The sequence below is a fragment of the Struthio camelus genome, chromosome 1 (assembly GCF_040807025.1).
Source record: "Struthio camelus isolate bStrCam1 chromosome 1, bStrCam1.hap1, whole genome shotgun sequence".
Lineage (NCBI taxonomy): Eukaryota > Metazoa > Chordata > Aves > Struthioniformes > Struthionidae > Struthio > Struthio camelus.
Genome location: NC_090942.1, coordinates 59320434 through 59335763, shown reverse-complemented (window position 1 = coordinate 59335763; position 15330 = coordinate 59320434). Strand labels below are relative to the sequence as shown.

General features: G+C 51.4%; 1 protein-coding gene across 5 annotated transcripts in view; it reads right to left on the bottom strand.

The window, feature by feature from the left end:
* Window positions 1-4178: 4178 nt before the first annotated feature.
* CACNG2 (calcium voltage-gated channel auxiliary subunit gamma 2) overlaps window positions 4179-15330 on the bottom strand; it is a 58489-nt gene continuing 47337 nt past the window's right edge. For 3 of the 5 annotated variants that reach the window (XM_068943183.1, XM_068943201.1, XM_068943214.1), the window contains 4 exons: window positions 12767-12850; window positions 8472-8612; window positions 7332-7861; window positions 4179-5730 (listed from right to left, as the gene is read on the bottom strand). In XM_068943183.1, coding sequence (XP_068799284.1) covers window positions 5476-5730; window positions 7332-7861; window positions 8472-8612; window positions 12767-12850 — 1010 coding nt within the window. In that variant the 3' untranslated portion in view covers window positions 4179-5475. Of the gene's footprint in view, window positions 5731-7284; window positions 7862-8471; window positions 8613-12766; window positions 12851-15330 lie in introns of those variants that run through there. The other 2 variants (XM_068943193.1, XM_009684327.2) reach the window with 2 other exon arrangements.

Below are 15330 nucleotides of genomic sequence, written 5' to 3'. Positions count from 1 at the left end.
GGCAGGGCCTCTCATGGGAAGTGGGGCTGGAGCCATGACTCCTCTTGGAGATCTCAGCAGCCCTAAGGGGCCTCTCCTACCCTGTGTCCCACTTTCAAGGGGAGCGGACACCAAAGGGAGCTCCCCCAGCCACTGCCGCAGCCCTCACTGCCTGCGTGTGTCCCTGCGCCAGTGCCTGGCCTGCTTTGATGCTGCTCTCCCCTCCTCGTGCCCTCGTTCTCCATGCAGGCTGCTCGTGGAAAGGGTCCCCAGAGGAGGAGCAGAAATGGAGCGGCGGGTGCCTGCAATTATCTCTGTGATGAAGCGTCCCACCAGCTGGCTCTGGCAGCCTGCTAATGTGCAGATCAAAGGGCCATGGTGGACTTTGATAGCAGTCCGCTCAGAGGGGCAGTCCCTGCCGTGAGCTGAGCAGGCAAGAAGCCAAAGAGCAGCAGGCAAGGGCTGGTGGGAGAGGAAAGGGAGAGATGATGCCTGGCCAGCACTGCTGAATCGGAAACCACTGTGACAGCTCTCTGCCACAGCCTGCAGCCTAGCTCCAGGGGAGCCGTGGAGCTTTTATCCCAGCTTGGCTTCTGAGGTCTTGGGAGGTCATGTTATACATCCTGGCAGGCTGGCTGGCCCAGCCTGAGGCAGGTGTTCATCTTTCCCATGCTCTTGGGAAGCACACTCTTTACCTTCCTTCCTCCTTGCCCTTGCCATGGGAGGGAGAACAGCGTCTGGGTGGGAGAGCATCGTGCCACAGGGAGGAACAGCAGCCCTAGGTTCAAGGCAGCAGAGTCAGGAAAGACGGAAGGGTGCTGGCAAATATATGGGGATGATCCTTGCTTTGTGGGAGAGAGGAAATCAGAGAATAACCAGACGAAAGGATGACTTCGACCTGGGATGGCCCATACACCGGGAGCTGGGTGCCAGGTTTGAATTCCCCCTCTTCGTATGTAGACCTCACAGCAGCTGTTTATGGTCCTAGAAAATGGGCACAGTAAGAGATGCTTTGTCTTGGGCACCACGGGCTGCCTACAGCTCTTCTTCGTCTGCACCAAGGCCACAGCTAGCTGCAGCGGATGGAGTGGTCCAGCAGCATGGATGGTGCCCCCGGCTTCTTGTTGGGCCATGCAGGGTGCTTGCCAAGGCACCAAGCCCTGGAAGGACTTGGAAGGGGAAGGAACAAGATTTGTGTGTGTTGAGAGGCAGCCAAGCCAAGAAAGTGAGCAGAAAAAATGGGAGGAGGGACAGTCTGGGTTTGAGTCCACACAGAGCACTGAGGGGAATGTCAGGAGGTGCTCAGCTCCCTGAAGAGTTCAGATCCCAAACTGGAAGTCTAAGTGGCCACAGCCCACAGCTCAGCCATGTTCAGCACCCCAGACCCTCTGTGTGTTGTGGAGCAGGAGAAGAGCGCTTTCATGGCTCATAGTGGCTAAACATGGTTCAACCTTGGAGCCTTGCTTTGGGGGTTCAAGGTAACACGTGTTTATCTATGGTCCTGCATCACCCCAGTCTGACCCTTTGACTTTAATGGCCAGTGCTTTTCTCTAGTGAGTGGGGAGAGGCTTGGAGTGGGTGAGAGGTGCTACCTGGGGGGACTGAGGGGGCCCGAAGGAAAGGGCTGAAGGAGCCAAAGTGGGTCAGGTTGGAGGGGTGCAGAGAAGGTTCAGAGCAGATGCCTACAGGTGGCCCCAGGAGTCAGCTGGGGAATTGGGATGCCAGGCTCTGTTATTGATCTGCAAGAAGTGCAGTGGGCAGCAGGGAGAACTGCAGTGCTATTAATACGGAGGACACACTGCAATTCATCAGTGTCTGCTGGCAGAGTCGCCCTGCAGCCTTACCCCCTCCTTCCTGAAGAGTGGTTTTGCCTTCAGTCCTCTGCCCCATGGCGCAGCTGAATTAACCCTTCCAGTCCTGCGTGCTGGTTCAGCTCCTGATCTCTTTCTCCCTTTGCTGGTAGGATCCTTCCCATCCTTCTGGGCTTCAGATGGGCTTTGCTGCTCGCCTTGCTGCTCAGATCAGCCTTCTTGCCACATTGGGCTCTGTGGGAGCTGGAGCCAAGTGAGCTCTATATGAGCATGTGGAGGAGCCAGGAGTCCCTCTCAGCCTTTCTCCCCAGTGCCTAATCCCAAGGGGACAAGGAGTGGCTATGCCCACTCTTCCCTGTCACCAGTCAGAGCTTGCAGTGACAGGGTCCAATGGGGAGTTCTGGTCTAGTCAGAAAGCCATAGCTGATGAGGGAACCAGGGAAAACAGGAGACTGGGAGAGGTGACGGTGCCTTGTTGCTTTCTTGACATCCTTGTTGCAAGTGATGAGGTGGGACATGAGGAGACATGCCAGCATGTCAGTCCCCTTGCTACCAGCTGAGGGTGGGCTCCAAGACAGGGCATCGGACCATCTCCTGCTCCGGGTGTCCCTCCTGAGCCAGGTGATGGCAGACTGATTGGAGGAGTGGGATTGTGGGTCCAGTCTTACACTGACTGCCTGTGGGACTCTGGACACGTCACCCTCTTCTCACACACCTGTTAATTCTCTGTACAACAGGGAGCTACTGCTTACAGAGAGGCTAGTGCATCTGCATTGGGGAATCAGCCTCAAGCAGAAAGGACGGGAGAAATGCTAGAAGCCAGAAACCTTGCCATTCCCCTCCCATCCCCCTTTGCCCTTTACTTGTACCTTAAGGGTTCCCACCATTGCCCCATGGACACCGACCAGCTCCAGAGGTGCTGCTTTGCCCCAGTATCCACCAGCGTCACCTGCCTGCTGGCACCCCTGCTCTGTCTGGGCCAGTGCCAAGACTTGCCTCTGGCCTCCTACTACTGGCTAGCCCTGCAGAGGACTGTGGGGACAGGCACCTTCTCACTCATCCCCCTCTCAATGTTTCAAACCCTTCTTGGGCTTGCCTATGCTCTCTGGTCTGGCAGCTCAGTAGCCTTGTCCCCTCTGCAGAGCTCTTACCTCCCTGCTGTGCCACCGTGGCCTCACTCTCTTGGCACCACCACAGACAGGCTGGGCACTGGCGGGCCCCAGAGCTCATCTAGGAGCATTCAGGGCACTGCTGCCTGCACCCAGCCTGGAGACCGTGCTAGAGGATCCCTCTGTCCTGTACATCCCTGCTCAGCCAGGCTGGAGTCTCCTCAAGAGCAGCCTTTCCCCGCAGGGTTTAGCACCAACACTCCAACAGAGCAGCAGACTTGATGCTCAGCCCAATATCGGAGATCTCAGTTATGCTACCATCAGCTAATTCAACCTGTCCCTCTTGCTCTCTCTCACTTGCCTCAGGCTCAGCGCTTTGGCTCTGCCGGGCTTCGCGGAAAGGCAGATGATCCTGTTCATGCTGGTCTCTGTCCTCTGCACAGGTCTTCCACAGAGCTGAGGGCCTCCCCTTTCCCCCTGAGTTTTCCAGCCGTGTTTTTGAGTGCTGGGATAGAGCAGACCTCGTAGTACTGCTGTGAAAGGTGTGTATCTGAGTATGTAAGTCTCCCACTCTGGAGTCCAGTTGTAGAACAGAGTTTGGACTATATTAAGCCTGGATATTTCCGCCAGGCAGATATTGTCAACTCAGCCACTGAAAAAATCACAAGACAGGTCTCTCTTCACCCTCAAATCCTGGGAGTAGCTAAAGATTCATGAAACCATAAAGCAAAGTTAGGTTTAGTTTATTTTCTCTTTCTTTTTGAGCCTTTTGGCCTGCCCTAACTCAACGTTTCCAGCTGTTTTTGTTTGCCTTCACATAAGTTACTATGTTCTTTTGAGCTTTAAATGAAAGTTGGGAATCCCTTGCAGTCACAAGATTCCAGGACCTGGAGCTTAAGGAAAGCAAGGATCATCACAGGAGGGGCAATACTGTGAGTTACATAGCCAAAGGACCAGATGTTTTGGAAGAAGGCAGGAAAAGCTCGCCATGCACCTGGCTGCTTTTCAAGGACAGACAAATGCATGACTCCAGTTTAACTGCATTTAATTCAAAAGCAATGCAGCAAACCCATCTTAAGACTCTTGCCTCATCCTTCCTTCTTGTATTGCAAAGATTGGCTTGGGAAAAGCAGCTGAAGCAAGAACATCATCTGAATCTCCAAAAAAGACAGAACTGTCTGCAGCATTTTACTCTGCTGTCGGTTTTCCAGATACTCCTCCAGCACTTCGGGACATTCTTCTCTTTAAGATCCCCCAATAAATCCACATAAACAAGGACCAAGTTATAAAAAAAAAATCTTTATTTCATGTACCAGGATTTTTTTTTTTGTAATTTTCTGTTTTTAAAATTTTTTTCTTTTTAACAGTCTGAAAAAAAACACAAAATAAAGAAAATGGAGGTTGGTTTCTTGCACTGGTTTGAGCTGGACATGAGCAATATCCTTGGAAAAAAGCTTCCCCGCCAGCCCTCGTCCTCCTTGTTTCTTGCGCACTCTCTCGCGCTCTCTCCTTCCCTCTCTGACATACCCGCTATCACACTTGGGGGCTCACTTAGCTTTGCACTTCGCCCTGTGAATGCTCACGAGCTCCGCGAGACGTTCAATTCTCGAGAGCAGCTTTGGCTTTAAACCAAAATATCATGCTCTGTCTATGCCGGAGTTTGGGAAACCAATTTTAACTCATTCCTGGGGGTCGGGAGATTTCCTTTTGAATCTTTGATTTTTTTTTTTGTTTGTTTGTTTAAGGGTTGGAGAATGGGGAGAGGGGGGTTCACAGGAGGGCAGGGGATGGGATTTCAGCGGGGAGTCTGGACACCCAGGGCACGCTGAGCCAGGTCGCTTGGTCGCCCTGTCTCATCTTTCCCTGTGCTGCTGTGCCAGCGCTGGCCTCCCTGCCCGCCCGGGGCCCCGGGAACCCTTTCAGCCCTTCAGGTCTCCCACGTCTGCTCCCCAGCCCGCCCTGGCGGGGAACCTGTGCCTGAGGGGGAAAGCAGGTTAGAGCAGCAATAGTTGGGGCGGGGGGAGCGGGAAGGGTCAGGATGCTTTTAAGGAACAGAGCGGAAATTCCAGTGGGACCTGAAGCGCGGGACTTCGAGGCTCGTAAAACTGGAGCAGCAGGAACTGGAATGGAAAAAGCTGAGAAAGTGGGTCTGAGCTGTTGGACGGCTTGGCGGCCTCATCCTGCACACCCTCAGCCTGCGTGGCGGGGGACGGGGCGCTGCTGAGAGCTGCCCCGGGGGGGCCCTGTCCTTGCCCCTTTCCGCCAGCCGGCGGCTCGCTGGGCACGTCGCAGAGGCCCGCTGCCGCCCCTCTCCGCTGCCCGCTGCCCTCTCCACGTCCCCACGGCAGCCTTCAACGCAGAGCTGAATTAACGGTGGTTTCTGGGACCCCTGGTGCCTCGTTCCCCGGGGCAAGGCGCTGGCGCTGGGTGCCGGGCTGGCTCCCAGCACCGCTGGAGGGAAGGGGCTCACGGCGGGGGGTCGGGGCAGGTTTGCGGCTGGCGGGGGTTGGGGGGGGAGTCCCGGTGGCAGGGGCCTGACTTTCCCCCTCGCTGCTGTAAATCAGGCCGTAAGGGGATTAAACCCACAGAAGGAGAGACTCAGGCGGGGATGAGGAGGCAACGGAGCGGGTGCGGAGGAGCCGGGCGGCTTCGTGCCTCTCCTGGGCACGATCCCAAGCCGAGGGGGCGCGAAGGGCCAGCGACGGAGGCAGAGCTGGGGGCTCGCTGCGGCTATTCGGGACCGGGGCCGGGAAGGTAAATACACGCAAAGGCAAAGCAGCGGGCGGCCGGCTCCCGTGCGGGTCTGCGTCAGCGCAGGCTGCGTGTACCTGCTGGGGGGACAGGACCGATTTCAGGGGGCGGCCGGGTGAGCCCTCGCCGTGCCCCCCTGCAGCCCGGCCGGCGAGACTTGACGCAACTGGGCAAATCTGAGGCGGCCCAAGGAGCGCCCTGATGGGCTGGGATGTGGCTACCCCAGGGAGCATCCAGAGCATTCACAGGAGAGTGTGCGTGTGCACGTGTATGCACACGTGTGTGTGCGTGTGTGTGTGTGTGTGCGTGCACATGTGTGTGTGTGTGCAGGCGTGCGTGCGTGTGTGCGAGTGCCGGTCCCCTCATGGGCAGACTGCCCTTGGTTTTGGTCTCCCATCCCCACGGTAGCAGCATCTTCCTCTCTTCGGGAAGAGAGGTTTGCCTAGCCGGAAGCCCCTGGGGCCGAGGGGGGCGTTTTCCCCTCCTGCCAAGCAGAGGATCTCTGGTCTCTGAGCGCTTTTTTGTTTTTGCTGAATGGATTCAAGTCCTGATTTCTCTTTATATGCCCTCCCCCTGCCCCCCCCCCCGCCTCCCTTTTGCGGATCTGTATGCACTTCCCTCCCACCCCATTTCCCACTTTTTTTTTCACAGTTTAAAGCTGGAGAAAAGAAAAATGAAAAGAAAAAAATACTATCTGTTTTTCTTGCAAGTAAATCCACTTATTATATTTACATTTATTTATAACTGTTGTTTTATTAAAAAAATTGCCACTTTTTTAAGAAACCTTTTTTTGTCTTTTTTTTTTTTTATTTGTTTGTTTGCTTTTTGCGCTGTCACTGTTAACCCCAGGATCCCCAGGGCCTGGGAAGTCTGGCTGGGTCACCAGGAACCCTCCGGGAACACTGTGGACCAGTGACATAGCATCAGCTCCTGAGCTCCCTAAGGACAGGAGTCACTGTTAACCCCCAAGGACTCACAAGGGACAAGCGAATCCCCACGGATCCCGGGATGTGGGATAACGGAGCAGGTCATGACTAACCCCGGCACCGAGATCCTCTTTAACCCTCGGGCTGCCCAGGGACACAGAAGTCACTGCTACTCACACCCCCATCCCCTGTCCCCCAAGGAGCCTGTGAGTCTATGCTGGGTTAAAAGTAAGTGGGAAACAAACCATAAAATTAAAGAATGAAAACCAAAAAAAATCCAAAGAGCTGCCTCCTCTTCCTCCCACTTGATTTATTGTTGTTTGTTATTTCTTGGTTCCCTTTTATTTTTTTTTTTAAATCTGTTTTTATTAAATGTTAAAATAATGGTACATGGGAAATCATGCATTTTCTTTTAAATTTATTTTCTATTTTTTAAATCTCTCTCTCGGTTTTAAAGTTTTTCTTTTTTTTCTTTTTTCTTTTTCTTTTTTTTTTAAGATTTTTTCATTGTTGTTTCTTTCCTTGCGTTTCCTTTGTTTGTTTGTTTTAGTTAGTTTGCTTGTTTGTTTGCTTGTCTGTTTGTTTGTTGGTTGTTTTATTTTTTTGCGTTTGGAAGGTTCCCCCCCAGGGGCGCTTTCACCTCCTCCTTCCCACCTCCGTTGCCCCCTGCCCTCTTCCACCCTTCCCACCCCCGCCTGCCCCCCCACCCCTGCCTGCTCCTTCCCCATTTTCAGCTCCTGGCGAAGGCTTCATACCGGGGTGGTCCGACGGTTGGCTGTGTTCGTGTGGATAGAGTCCTTGTTCTCTTTCTGGATACAGTTGTGAACCTGGAGGAAACTGTTATCCCTGTCGGAGTTGTAGGTAGCGGTGGGAGTGGTGGTAGCCTTCAGCGGGTCCCTGGTCAGGGTGTACATCGAGATCTCTGTTGATGGGAGGGTGTTGAACCCTTTGATCCCGACGGGAGAGGCATCCCTGGAGTGTGAAGGCTCAGTGGAACGGGAGCTAGAGCGGCTGCGTCTCTGATAGCGGTACCGGTAGCTGGGGATGCGGGTGATGGCAGAGGACTGGAGGTAGTCCGTGGCACGAGCGTTGGCACGCAGCTGTTTGTGCCGGTCTATGAACATGTGGACGGCCAGCACTCCCACCATCTCGGCTATAATGAAAGACAGGGCCCCGAAATAGAAGGACCAGCCATAGGAGTAACTGTTCTTCTTGGAGTCACTCTTCGAGGGGTCTCCAGCGTTGGCTGATATGTATACGATGATGCCAATTATATTACTCAGACCTGCGAGCCGGGCGGCAGGGGAGAGAGGAAACCCTCAGGAGGGGAAAGCACTGCAGCAGCTCTGGGGTTAAGCCCCTGCTCCCTCTGCTTGTGGGAACAGCCTCAGGAGGGGGGTGACAAGAGGGCTGCCAGCTCACTCCCCCCATGCGGTGAGCTCCCCTCCACCTCTCCTTAGGCACCCCAGGCAAGTCCCTCCTCCCATGCCCACTACCTCCCTGGACCTCGCTGCCACACTGATCCCTCAAAGTCACCCGCCACAGGGAAACCCTCTCCCTCCAGTGCTGCAGGAGGAGGTTCAGGCTCTGCTTTGCTCCCACTCCAGCAGTCTCCACCCAGAAGGAAAGCCCCTGCCCGCAGGGCACCTCTGCCTGCCTCTACCAGGAGAGCAGGCAGGCTGGCATTGGGTTCCCTATCCCAGGGAGGCTTCCTCATTAGGGTTGCTTTTACCTAGAGTAAGACTCATCAAGGCTGGGAAAAAACACCCTTGTACCTATGCAGACATGCCACTACAGGGCAGTTGAGCTGGGCAGCCCACCACCCTCTTCCTCACTGCAGCGCATTGCCCTGGCTCTGCCCCTCCTGTGTCTGTGGGCCACGTTTGTCCCTTTACCTGCGGACACGAAGAAGATGCCGGCACTAAGGATGATGTTGTGTCGGGTTTTGTAGAACTCGCTGGCTGCAATGCAGAGTCCACCCATGAAAAGCAGAATCACGCTCAGGATCGGAAAAATACTAGAGGCTCTAACAGCCCCTGTGAAGGAGAGAGGGAGAGGGGCAGAAATAACAGTGCACGTGTGAGAGAGAGGAAACAGGGACATGGAAACAGGACCGGAGTGAGGGAGTGTGGCAGAGGAGGGAAGGGAGGTGGCCGGGAAACAATAGCATTTTTTGTGGGTGGGGAAGAAGGGGAGTGACAGAGAGAAGTGTGGAGGGGGAGAGAGAGATTCAAGAAGAAATAAAGAGATAGAGGGGGTGCAGAGAGAAGGAGAGAGAAACAAAATGTGTCAGAAAAAGAGAGAGTGATCACAAGCAGCTCTCCCACACGTTAGATAGTTGCTGAAACTATCATGAAGCTGGTGGCCTGGAGCAGAGGAGCTGGAGGGGGCTGAGGGGCCAGTGGGAGATGTGGCTAAGTTTGGTCCCTTCCCTAACTGGCCCTCTCTCTCACTCTTTCTTTTTCTTTTTCTCATACTTTTGCTGGGACTACAGGCGGGAGGAAGAACCTAGGCACAACCTGGTCTCTCCTCCTGCAGAGCAATGCTGCTTGAGCCCAGTCTTCAAAGAGCAGCAACCCAAATGATTCCTGCTGAGCTGCTCAATCTTGAATCATCCTGAAAGGGCACTAGCCTCTCAAGGAGAGATTTTTAGGGCTGGGAAACAGCTCCTCATGCAATGCACTGCTCAGTGACTGCAGTGAGGGCTGAGAAGTAAAACTCCTAGCCCTGAGCTCCAAAAATGCAGGGCTTATCCTAGTGATTAAACAACTGGGCTCCTTCCAGAGGACGGTGATCGGTCTGTATGCGCCAGCTCGCACACACGCATACTCTCCATCAGTCGATACTGGAAGAGCTCAGCCAGCAGAGGGCAATGGCATAGATGCACATATACGCTCATACATGCATGCAAAACATACACAAAAGCTTCTGGGGGAACTCTTGCATATTCATGCAATGAAAGGCAGTGATTTTATATATGTGTAGATACACATACACATGCCCGTGCACACACACACAAACACACACGCTGCTCATGTGCTGTCCAGCAGATACCAATGGTCTGCATGAGTTTCCATGGCCAATATTTGTATATTTTGCTAGGAAGGCCCTCCCTCCTCCCTTCCCAGGAGAAAATAAGATGGGCTGGTACGATTCTGTTTGTGGAGCAAAGATTTGGCGAGGGATGAAAGCAAATCCCTCCTTTCCTACAAAAATAAGCCTTACTGAAGCAAATGCAGGGCTTTTTCCTAAACAAGCAGAGACTCCGCTTCATAGGTCCTGCTGGCATTGTGGTGCTACCAGGCACAAGCAATTGGTGCTTTAGGAGGGGCTCTAGCCCACTGCCTTTGCACAGGTAATGCAAAAAGCAGAGTGAAACCTCTCTTGCTTGCTTTCCAGTTCTGTCTGGCTGTGTTTCAGGGAATGGGATAGTGATAATAACCATCTTAATAGCTTCTGGAAAGCAAAGGAGGTTTTGACAAGAAGCTAAATGGCAGTAAGTAAATACCAAGCAGATGTCCTCTGTTCAAAGGATTTGTAGAGGGATGCTCAGTCCCACAACCCTACCCTGACCACACTACTTTTGGCCAGGCCTTCAGTCTCAAATTCACATCTGTTGGGAGGGCACAAATTTGCAGGCTGACACGGGGAGCTAAAGGCATTATGTGAAGGGTAAGGACAGCAACATTGCTCAGCCCCTATCTTCTGCCTCTCAGAAGGACCTTACAAGCACATTCCTGAGAAAGAAAGGGGCACTGCAGAATCTCATCTAGTCTTCTGAGGTCCAGAGCCTTTAGTTTATATAAAAGGGGTTTGTTTCACTGCGGTGTTTGGATGCTCCTCTATATCATCTGTCATACCATCACCTTTTAAATTCAGTATTATTAATTTAAATTCAGTACCTCCTACCAAAGAAATACAATGATGGTTCTGCTTCCTCTTTGGCACCAGACATTTGATTTCAAGAAACCTAAGACACTATATGTGAACAGCTTGCAGAAATGAACTTTGAGCCCTTCTGGCCAGGCTATGGACACTGCTGCATCCTGTTATCTTGGTCCCCTGACCCAGGGAATCACCTAATCTGACAAGAATAAACAACTTGCTAACCACTCTTGCCAGTACCGTCAGGCATCACCTACACAGAGTTCCCAGGAGCTCTACTTTGGCAAAAGTCTTGGGAAGAAGCTCTCCAGTGGGGTCCCTCTCCACTCAGGTCTAAGCCTGTAGAAGTGCTCCTTCCCTTGGGAGAGACTCAAGTAGTCCTTTATTGCCCGGACAGTCCACCAATAAACCTAGTTCTTTTCTTAAAAGGGGTTCTACCTCGGGGACACCGTCAGGTCCTAACATTGAGCTATATTTTATCTTCTGATCTTCTGATCTTGTTCCCTCTGAGGAAATAGATTCATAGTTCTTCACATGTTTTTCCCCCCTTCTTTCTGAAGTTCAATTAATGCTAGTGGCTTCCTCACTCCCAAACAGTTGCGCAAGAGCTGATTTGCCCTCAGAGGAAGTCTGTGCCAAAATGGATCAAACACAAGTTTTCAGCTCTGCCATTCAAGGGCCATGTAGGGATTATGAGACCAGTTCTGTAGAAAGGCATTTAAAAGAAATAGTTTCCCTGGGGTTATTTAAAATAACAGTGGGTGAAGAACTGTTTGAGAAACCAAGAGGAGGTTGTGTAAAGTCTGTCTCTTTGCACATACAAATGAGCTTCACAGCCTAAATTATCTCTCTCATCTCTGCTGCAGGGCTGGGCCTCCACATCTGGCTTTGAGCACATCCAGATGACAAGGAGCAATTCTGAAAGTCTTTGGGCCCTGCAGACCTCTGATGCTTAACCTTGGGAGGTCAAAAGCTCTTATCTCAGACTCCTGAAGGTAAAAGAGCTCTTCTCATGATGTCAAAAGGTGCACTTGTGGAGGAAGGAAAGGATAGCAAGGTGGGGACCTTCGAGGAAAAACGATGCCTATTTAGCTGTGCTATAGGAAGAGCAAGGTTCTGCTTCTGTGGCAGGTGGAGATGCTTGCTTGTGATCAGTGAGAGCAACATATAATAATGGATCTTCCTTGCTGGCAGACTGCCTTCCCTGTCCCTGTACGCACATGGTGCCTCCACTCGCACGTCCCAGGCTGAAGTCTGATCTCAGGTTCGGTTTCCTTACAGAGACAGAGTATGCTTGAGGTATAGCATGTCTTCCAGGGGCCCTGGGTAAGCATTGAGTTTCTTCTCTAAAGGGCTCAAAGGGCTCGGACTGTCTTTTCTTCTACATCCCATTCCTGCCACTATAAGCAGTAAAGCTCAGATGCACAGCCTCTGTAGGCAAGTGTTGTTTGGGAAAATGTGACAGGAGGCAGAAGTAGGTGCCCCTCAGACAGCTCATTCCATTATCTAATTTCTTAAATTTGATGCAACTGTAGATTATCAGCTAAGGAAGTATAAATTTCTTCGGTTCTAGATACACACACACAAACATACACTCTGCCCCGGCTACCCCAGTCCTGCACTTTTTTTCTCAAAGGCAGCCAATAGGACTGCAAAGCATTGCTGCTACGGCAGGCTAGCCTGCTGCAGGAACAGGCTTACACCTCACGCCTGCTGTCTGGGGGTGGCAGTGTGGGAAGCTGGTGATCCGGGCCCAGAGGATACCTGCATTTGATGCAGTGGTGTAAAGGAGAACGGTGATGGTCCTGCACTCAGGGCTCTGGCTGCAAAGCTGGCTGGAACAATGACCTGTGCCAGAGCAGGAGGAAGACTCTACAACCCACCCCATGTCCTCGTGTGTCTTGCCCTTTAGAGAAGGGATTTTAGATAGTACCTTTGTCAGGTTCAGAGCTACACTGGGTAGCTCTCCAGCGTATTGGGGCGAAAAGACTCTAGATTTATATAACAATTAATTGCCATTCATTAAAAATCCCATTTATTGTCACTACAAGTTTGAAACTTGCACTGTCTCATGGACGTGGTCTCAGGGAGGTGAGAATGCAGTCATTTGTGGGAGATGGAGAGGCTCTGAGATAGATGTTCAGAAAGCCTGGAAGGTCTCTTGCCAGCACTCCCAGTGGTTGCCTTCTCTGGTCTGCTAAGCCTCAAGAGGCCCAGGATCTTAACTGTGTCATCTTCAGAAAGCAAAAGGCACCCAACGCTAGCACCTATGAACAGCAGCAAGGAAAAGAACCTGCAGACTTACGGAGGAAATATTCTGCTGTATCGGCTTCATAATCTGCATCCTCAGGGAAGTGATCGATTTGCTTACACAGACCTTTAAAATTCCCTATGGAACAAGAGAAAAAAGAACAAATGAGAACACCAAAAACCAACCTGAGGAAACAAATGCCCTCTGCTTCATTCTTTATGCCCTCCCTTCCTCTTTCCCAGGCAGCACACACACTCTCCTATAGATGCCCATTAAATGTCCTGGTACTCCCCTCTCACACACATGCATCTCCCTTTCCTTTGCACAGGAGCATGAAAATCGTCATCTGGATCCAACCTGACATCCACCTAGTCCAGCATCCCTTGCTCAGCTGTGGACAGCACCAAAGGCTTCAGCTGGCAGATATGACTTCTGCAGCAGACGGGAGATCGCTGCCCACCTCTGAGGGAGGCTGGGATGAGAACAGTGGTTAGAGACTGGGTTAAGCTACAAAGCATGAGGTTTAATATCCCTTCTGTTAATATCTGCTGGAGTAAGTTTGGATATTTGTATATTTATAGAAACACCCACTCTCCACTTGCATTTCACCTGGTGTGGCCTCAGTGAGTTCCAGCAGTGCTGTATATGGTGGGTTGATTATGTTTGTGTGGAAAAGTATTTGTTTTTCTCAGCTGTGAATTTGTTACCTATTCATTTCACTGGTGAGATATATTCCATTGTTCTATTTTTATGAGAGAAGTACAAAAGCTTCTAATCTACTTTCTCTGTACAACTGCTTGTTTTATATACCTTTATCAGGCCTCCTCTTATGTCCTCTCACATACTAAGGCTACATAAAGCTTGTCACAAGTATGTGGATGCAACTTTGCAGCAAAATACGCCTTTGCACTATGGGAGCAAAATCTTCTATTATGAGTGAGAGAAGCTCCTCTGGTAAACTTCAGTTTCATCAGGCTGGTTGACATATCTTCTGCCAGTGTTTCGGCTTTAGTCTTGGGGCACCCTCTTTCACACACTCCATGACCAGCAAAGCTATCCCAGCAGGAAGCCAGAGAATTATTTCCAGTCTCTCTCATCTGGGGGTTTTTAGAGGCTCTTATTTCTGTTGTTCATCTCTCTCTCCTTGAATTCAGGACTACCATTCAGGAGGGGTAATCCATGGGCCTCATCCAGACATCATGGACACTGGCTGACTAATATCTTGAGGTATTACAATGTTTATGCTGGTGCAGGGATGGCCATGTGGATGGCAACTCCTGGGAAATCTCCAACCTTTATCTCCCACTGTTCCTTACATTTCCCTCTTGACTCTTGCACTGGCAGGCTGTTAACACAGAATCGTTAAGCATAGTCTGGCTGGAAAGAAGACATGCAGAGTCTTCATGAGGTGCATGGCTGGGCATGGTTATCCTGTGGGTCCCCCAACTGGTGCTCAGTCACCAAAGTGGCATTTGAGCAAGAGGCTGGGGATGAGAGGCGATCCCTCTGCAGAACTGTGCCTTTTCTGTGACAGGCCTGCCCCTGTCATTCCCAGGCTGACTGAGCCCTCATCAGGGCAGTTCGCAGCCTGAGTCTGGAAAGGGCAACCTGGGAAATAAGGCTGCCACCCTGGGCGTGGACCCCGGCACCGGGCCAGCCTGACAAACAAGGTGTGGGGACAGCATAGCCACCACTGTTGCAGCTGTTGCCACCAGGAAGGGTTGGCTGTGCAGAACCCAGAGCTTCTCCGTACCAACCCTTCCTAGGCTGAGACTTGCAGATCCCTGAGTAACGTTTTGGAAGATTTATTTTGATTAATTCCAGTTATCTTCCAGGTATTTTGGGATATCTGGAAGAAGAGCTGAGCATAAATGATTCCCTCTGAGTTTTTCTTGAAGCCAAACCTTGCTGGAGCAAGGTTTGGTATGCTTTTGGAGTCAGCGCTGAGCAGATGACTGTGGAACAAAGATTGCTGAGTTCCTCTGGATCAGCCTCCATGCTCTCCTCCTTCTGCATCCTGCCTACTTGCATCTGATATTTCTGAGATACTTATCGGCTTTAACTAGTAGTTCAAAGAGCTTCCATGAAGAGGCTAGACAGAGCACAGGGGAGTGTGTGTGTATGTAAGAGCTAAGTAATAGGAGAAGGAAGTAGGAACAAAGTCTCTCTATGCATCTCTGAAGTGTTATTTCCCCGTTGAATCTATGAGGTATGAAAGGAAGTCATTCAATACCCTTCCCATTCCAGTTGCCATGCTCAAGAAGTGCCTGCTTCTCAGTCATGGCTATTCTGGAAGGAAAGCTTCACAGCCAAGCAAATTCCCCTGCCACACTCCCACCCTGCTACTTGCCAACTTAAATACCTATGAGGAACACAGATATAACATGTAGGGAGTCCTTTCCCTTCCTTACCCTTGACTGCCTGGGGTTAGCTGCCCATGACAGACACACATCTCATCACCCTGTTCTTTTGACTACGGGTCACTGCTGTACAGTCATCCTCTTTACTGCTTTCTCAGGCTTTGGAGGAGCAACTGTCAGCCCACTGCAAGTGGAAAACTGTTTTCTCGTGCTGACCCATAGCAGCCTTTACAGCTTTTACCTTGGTGTTAAACAGCC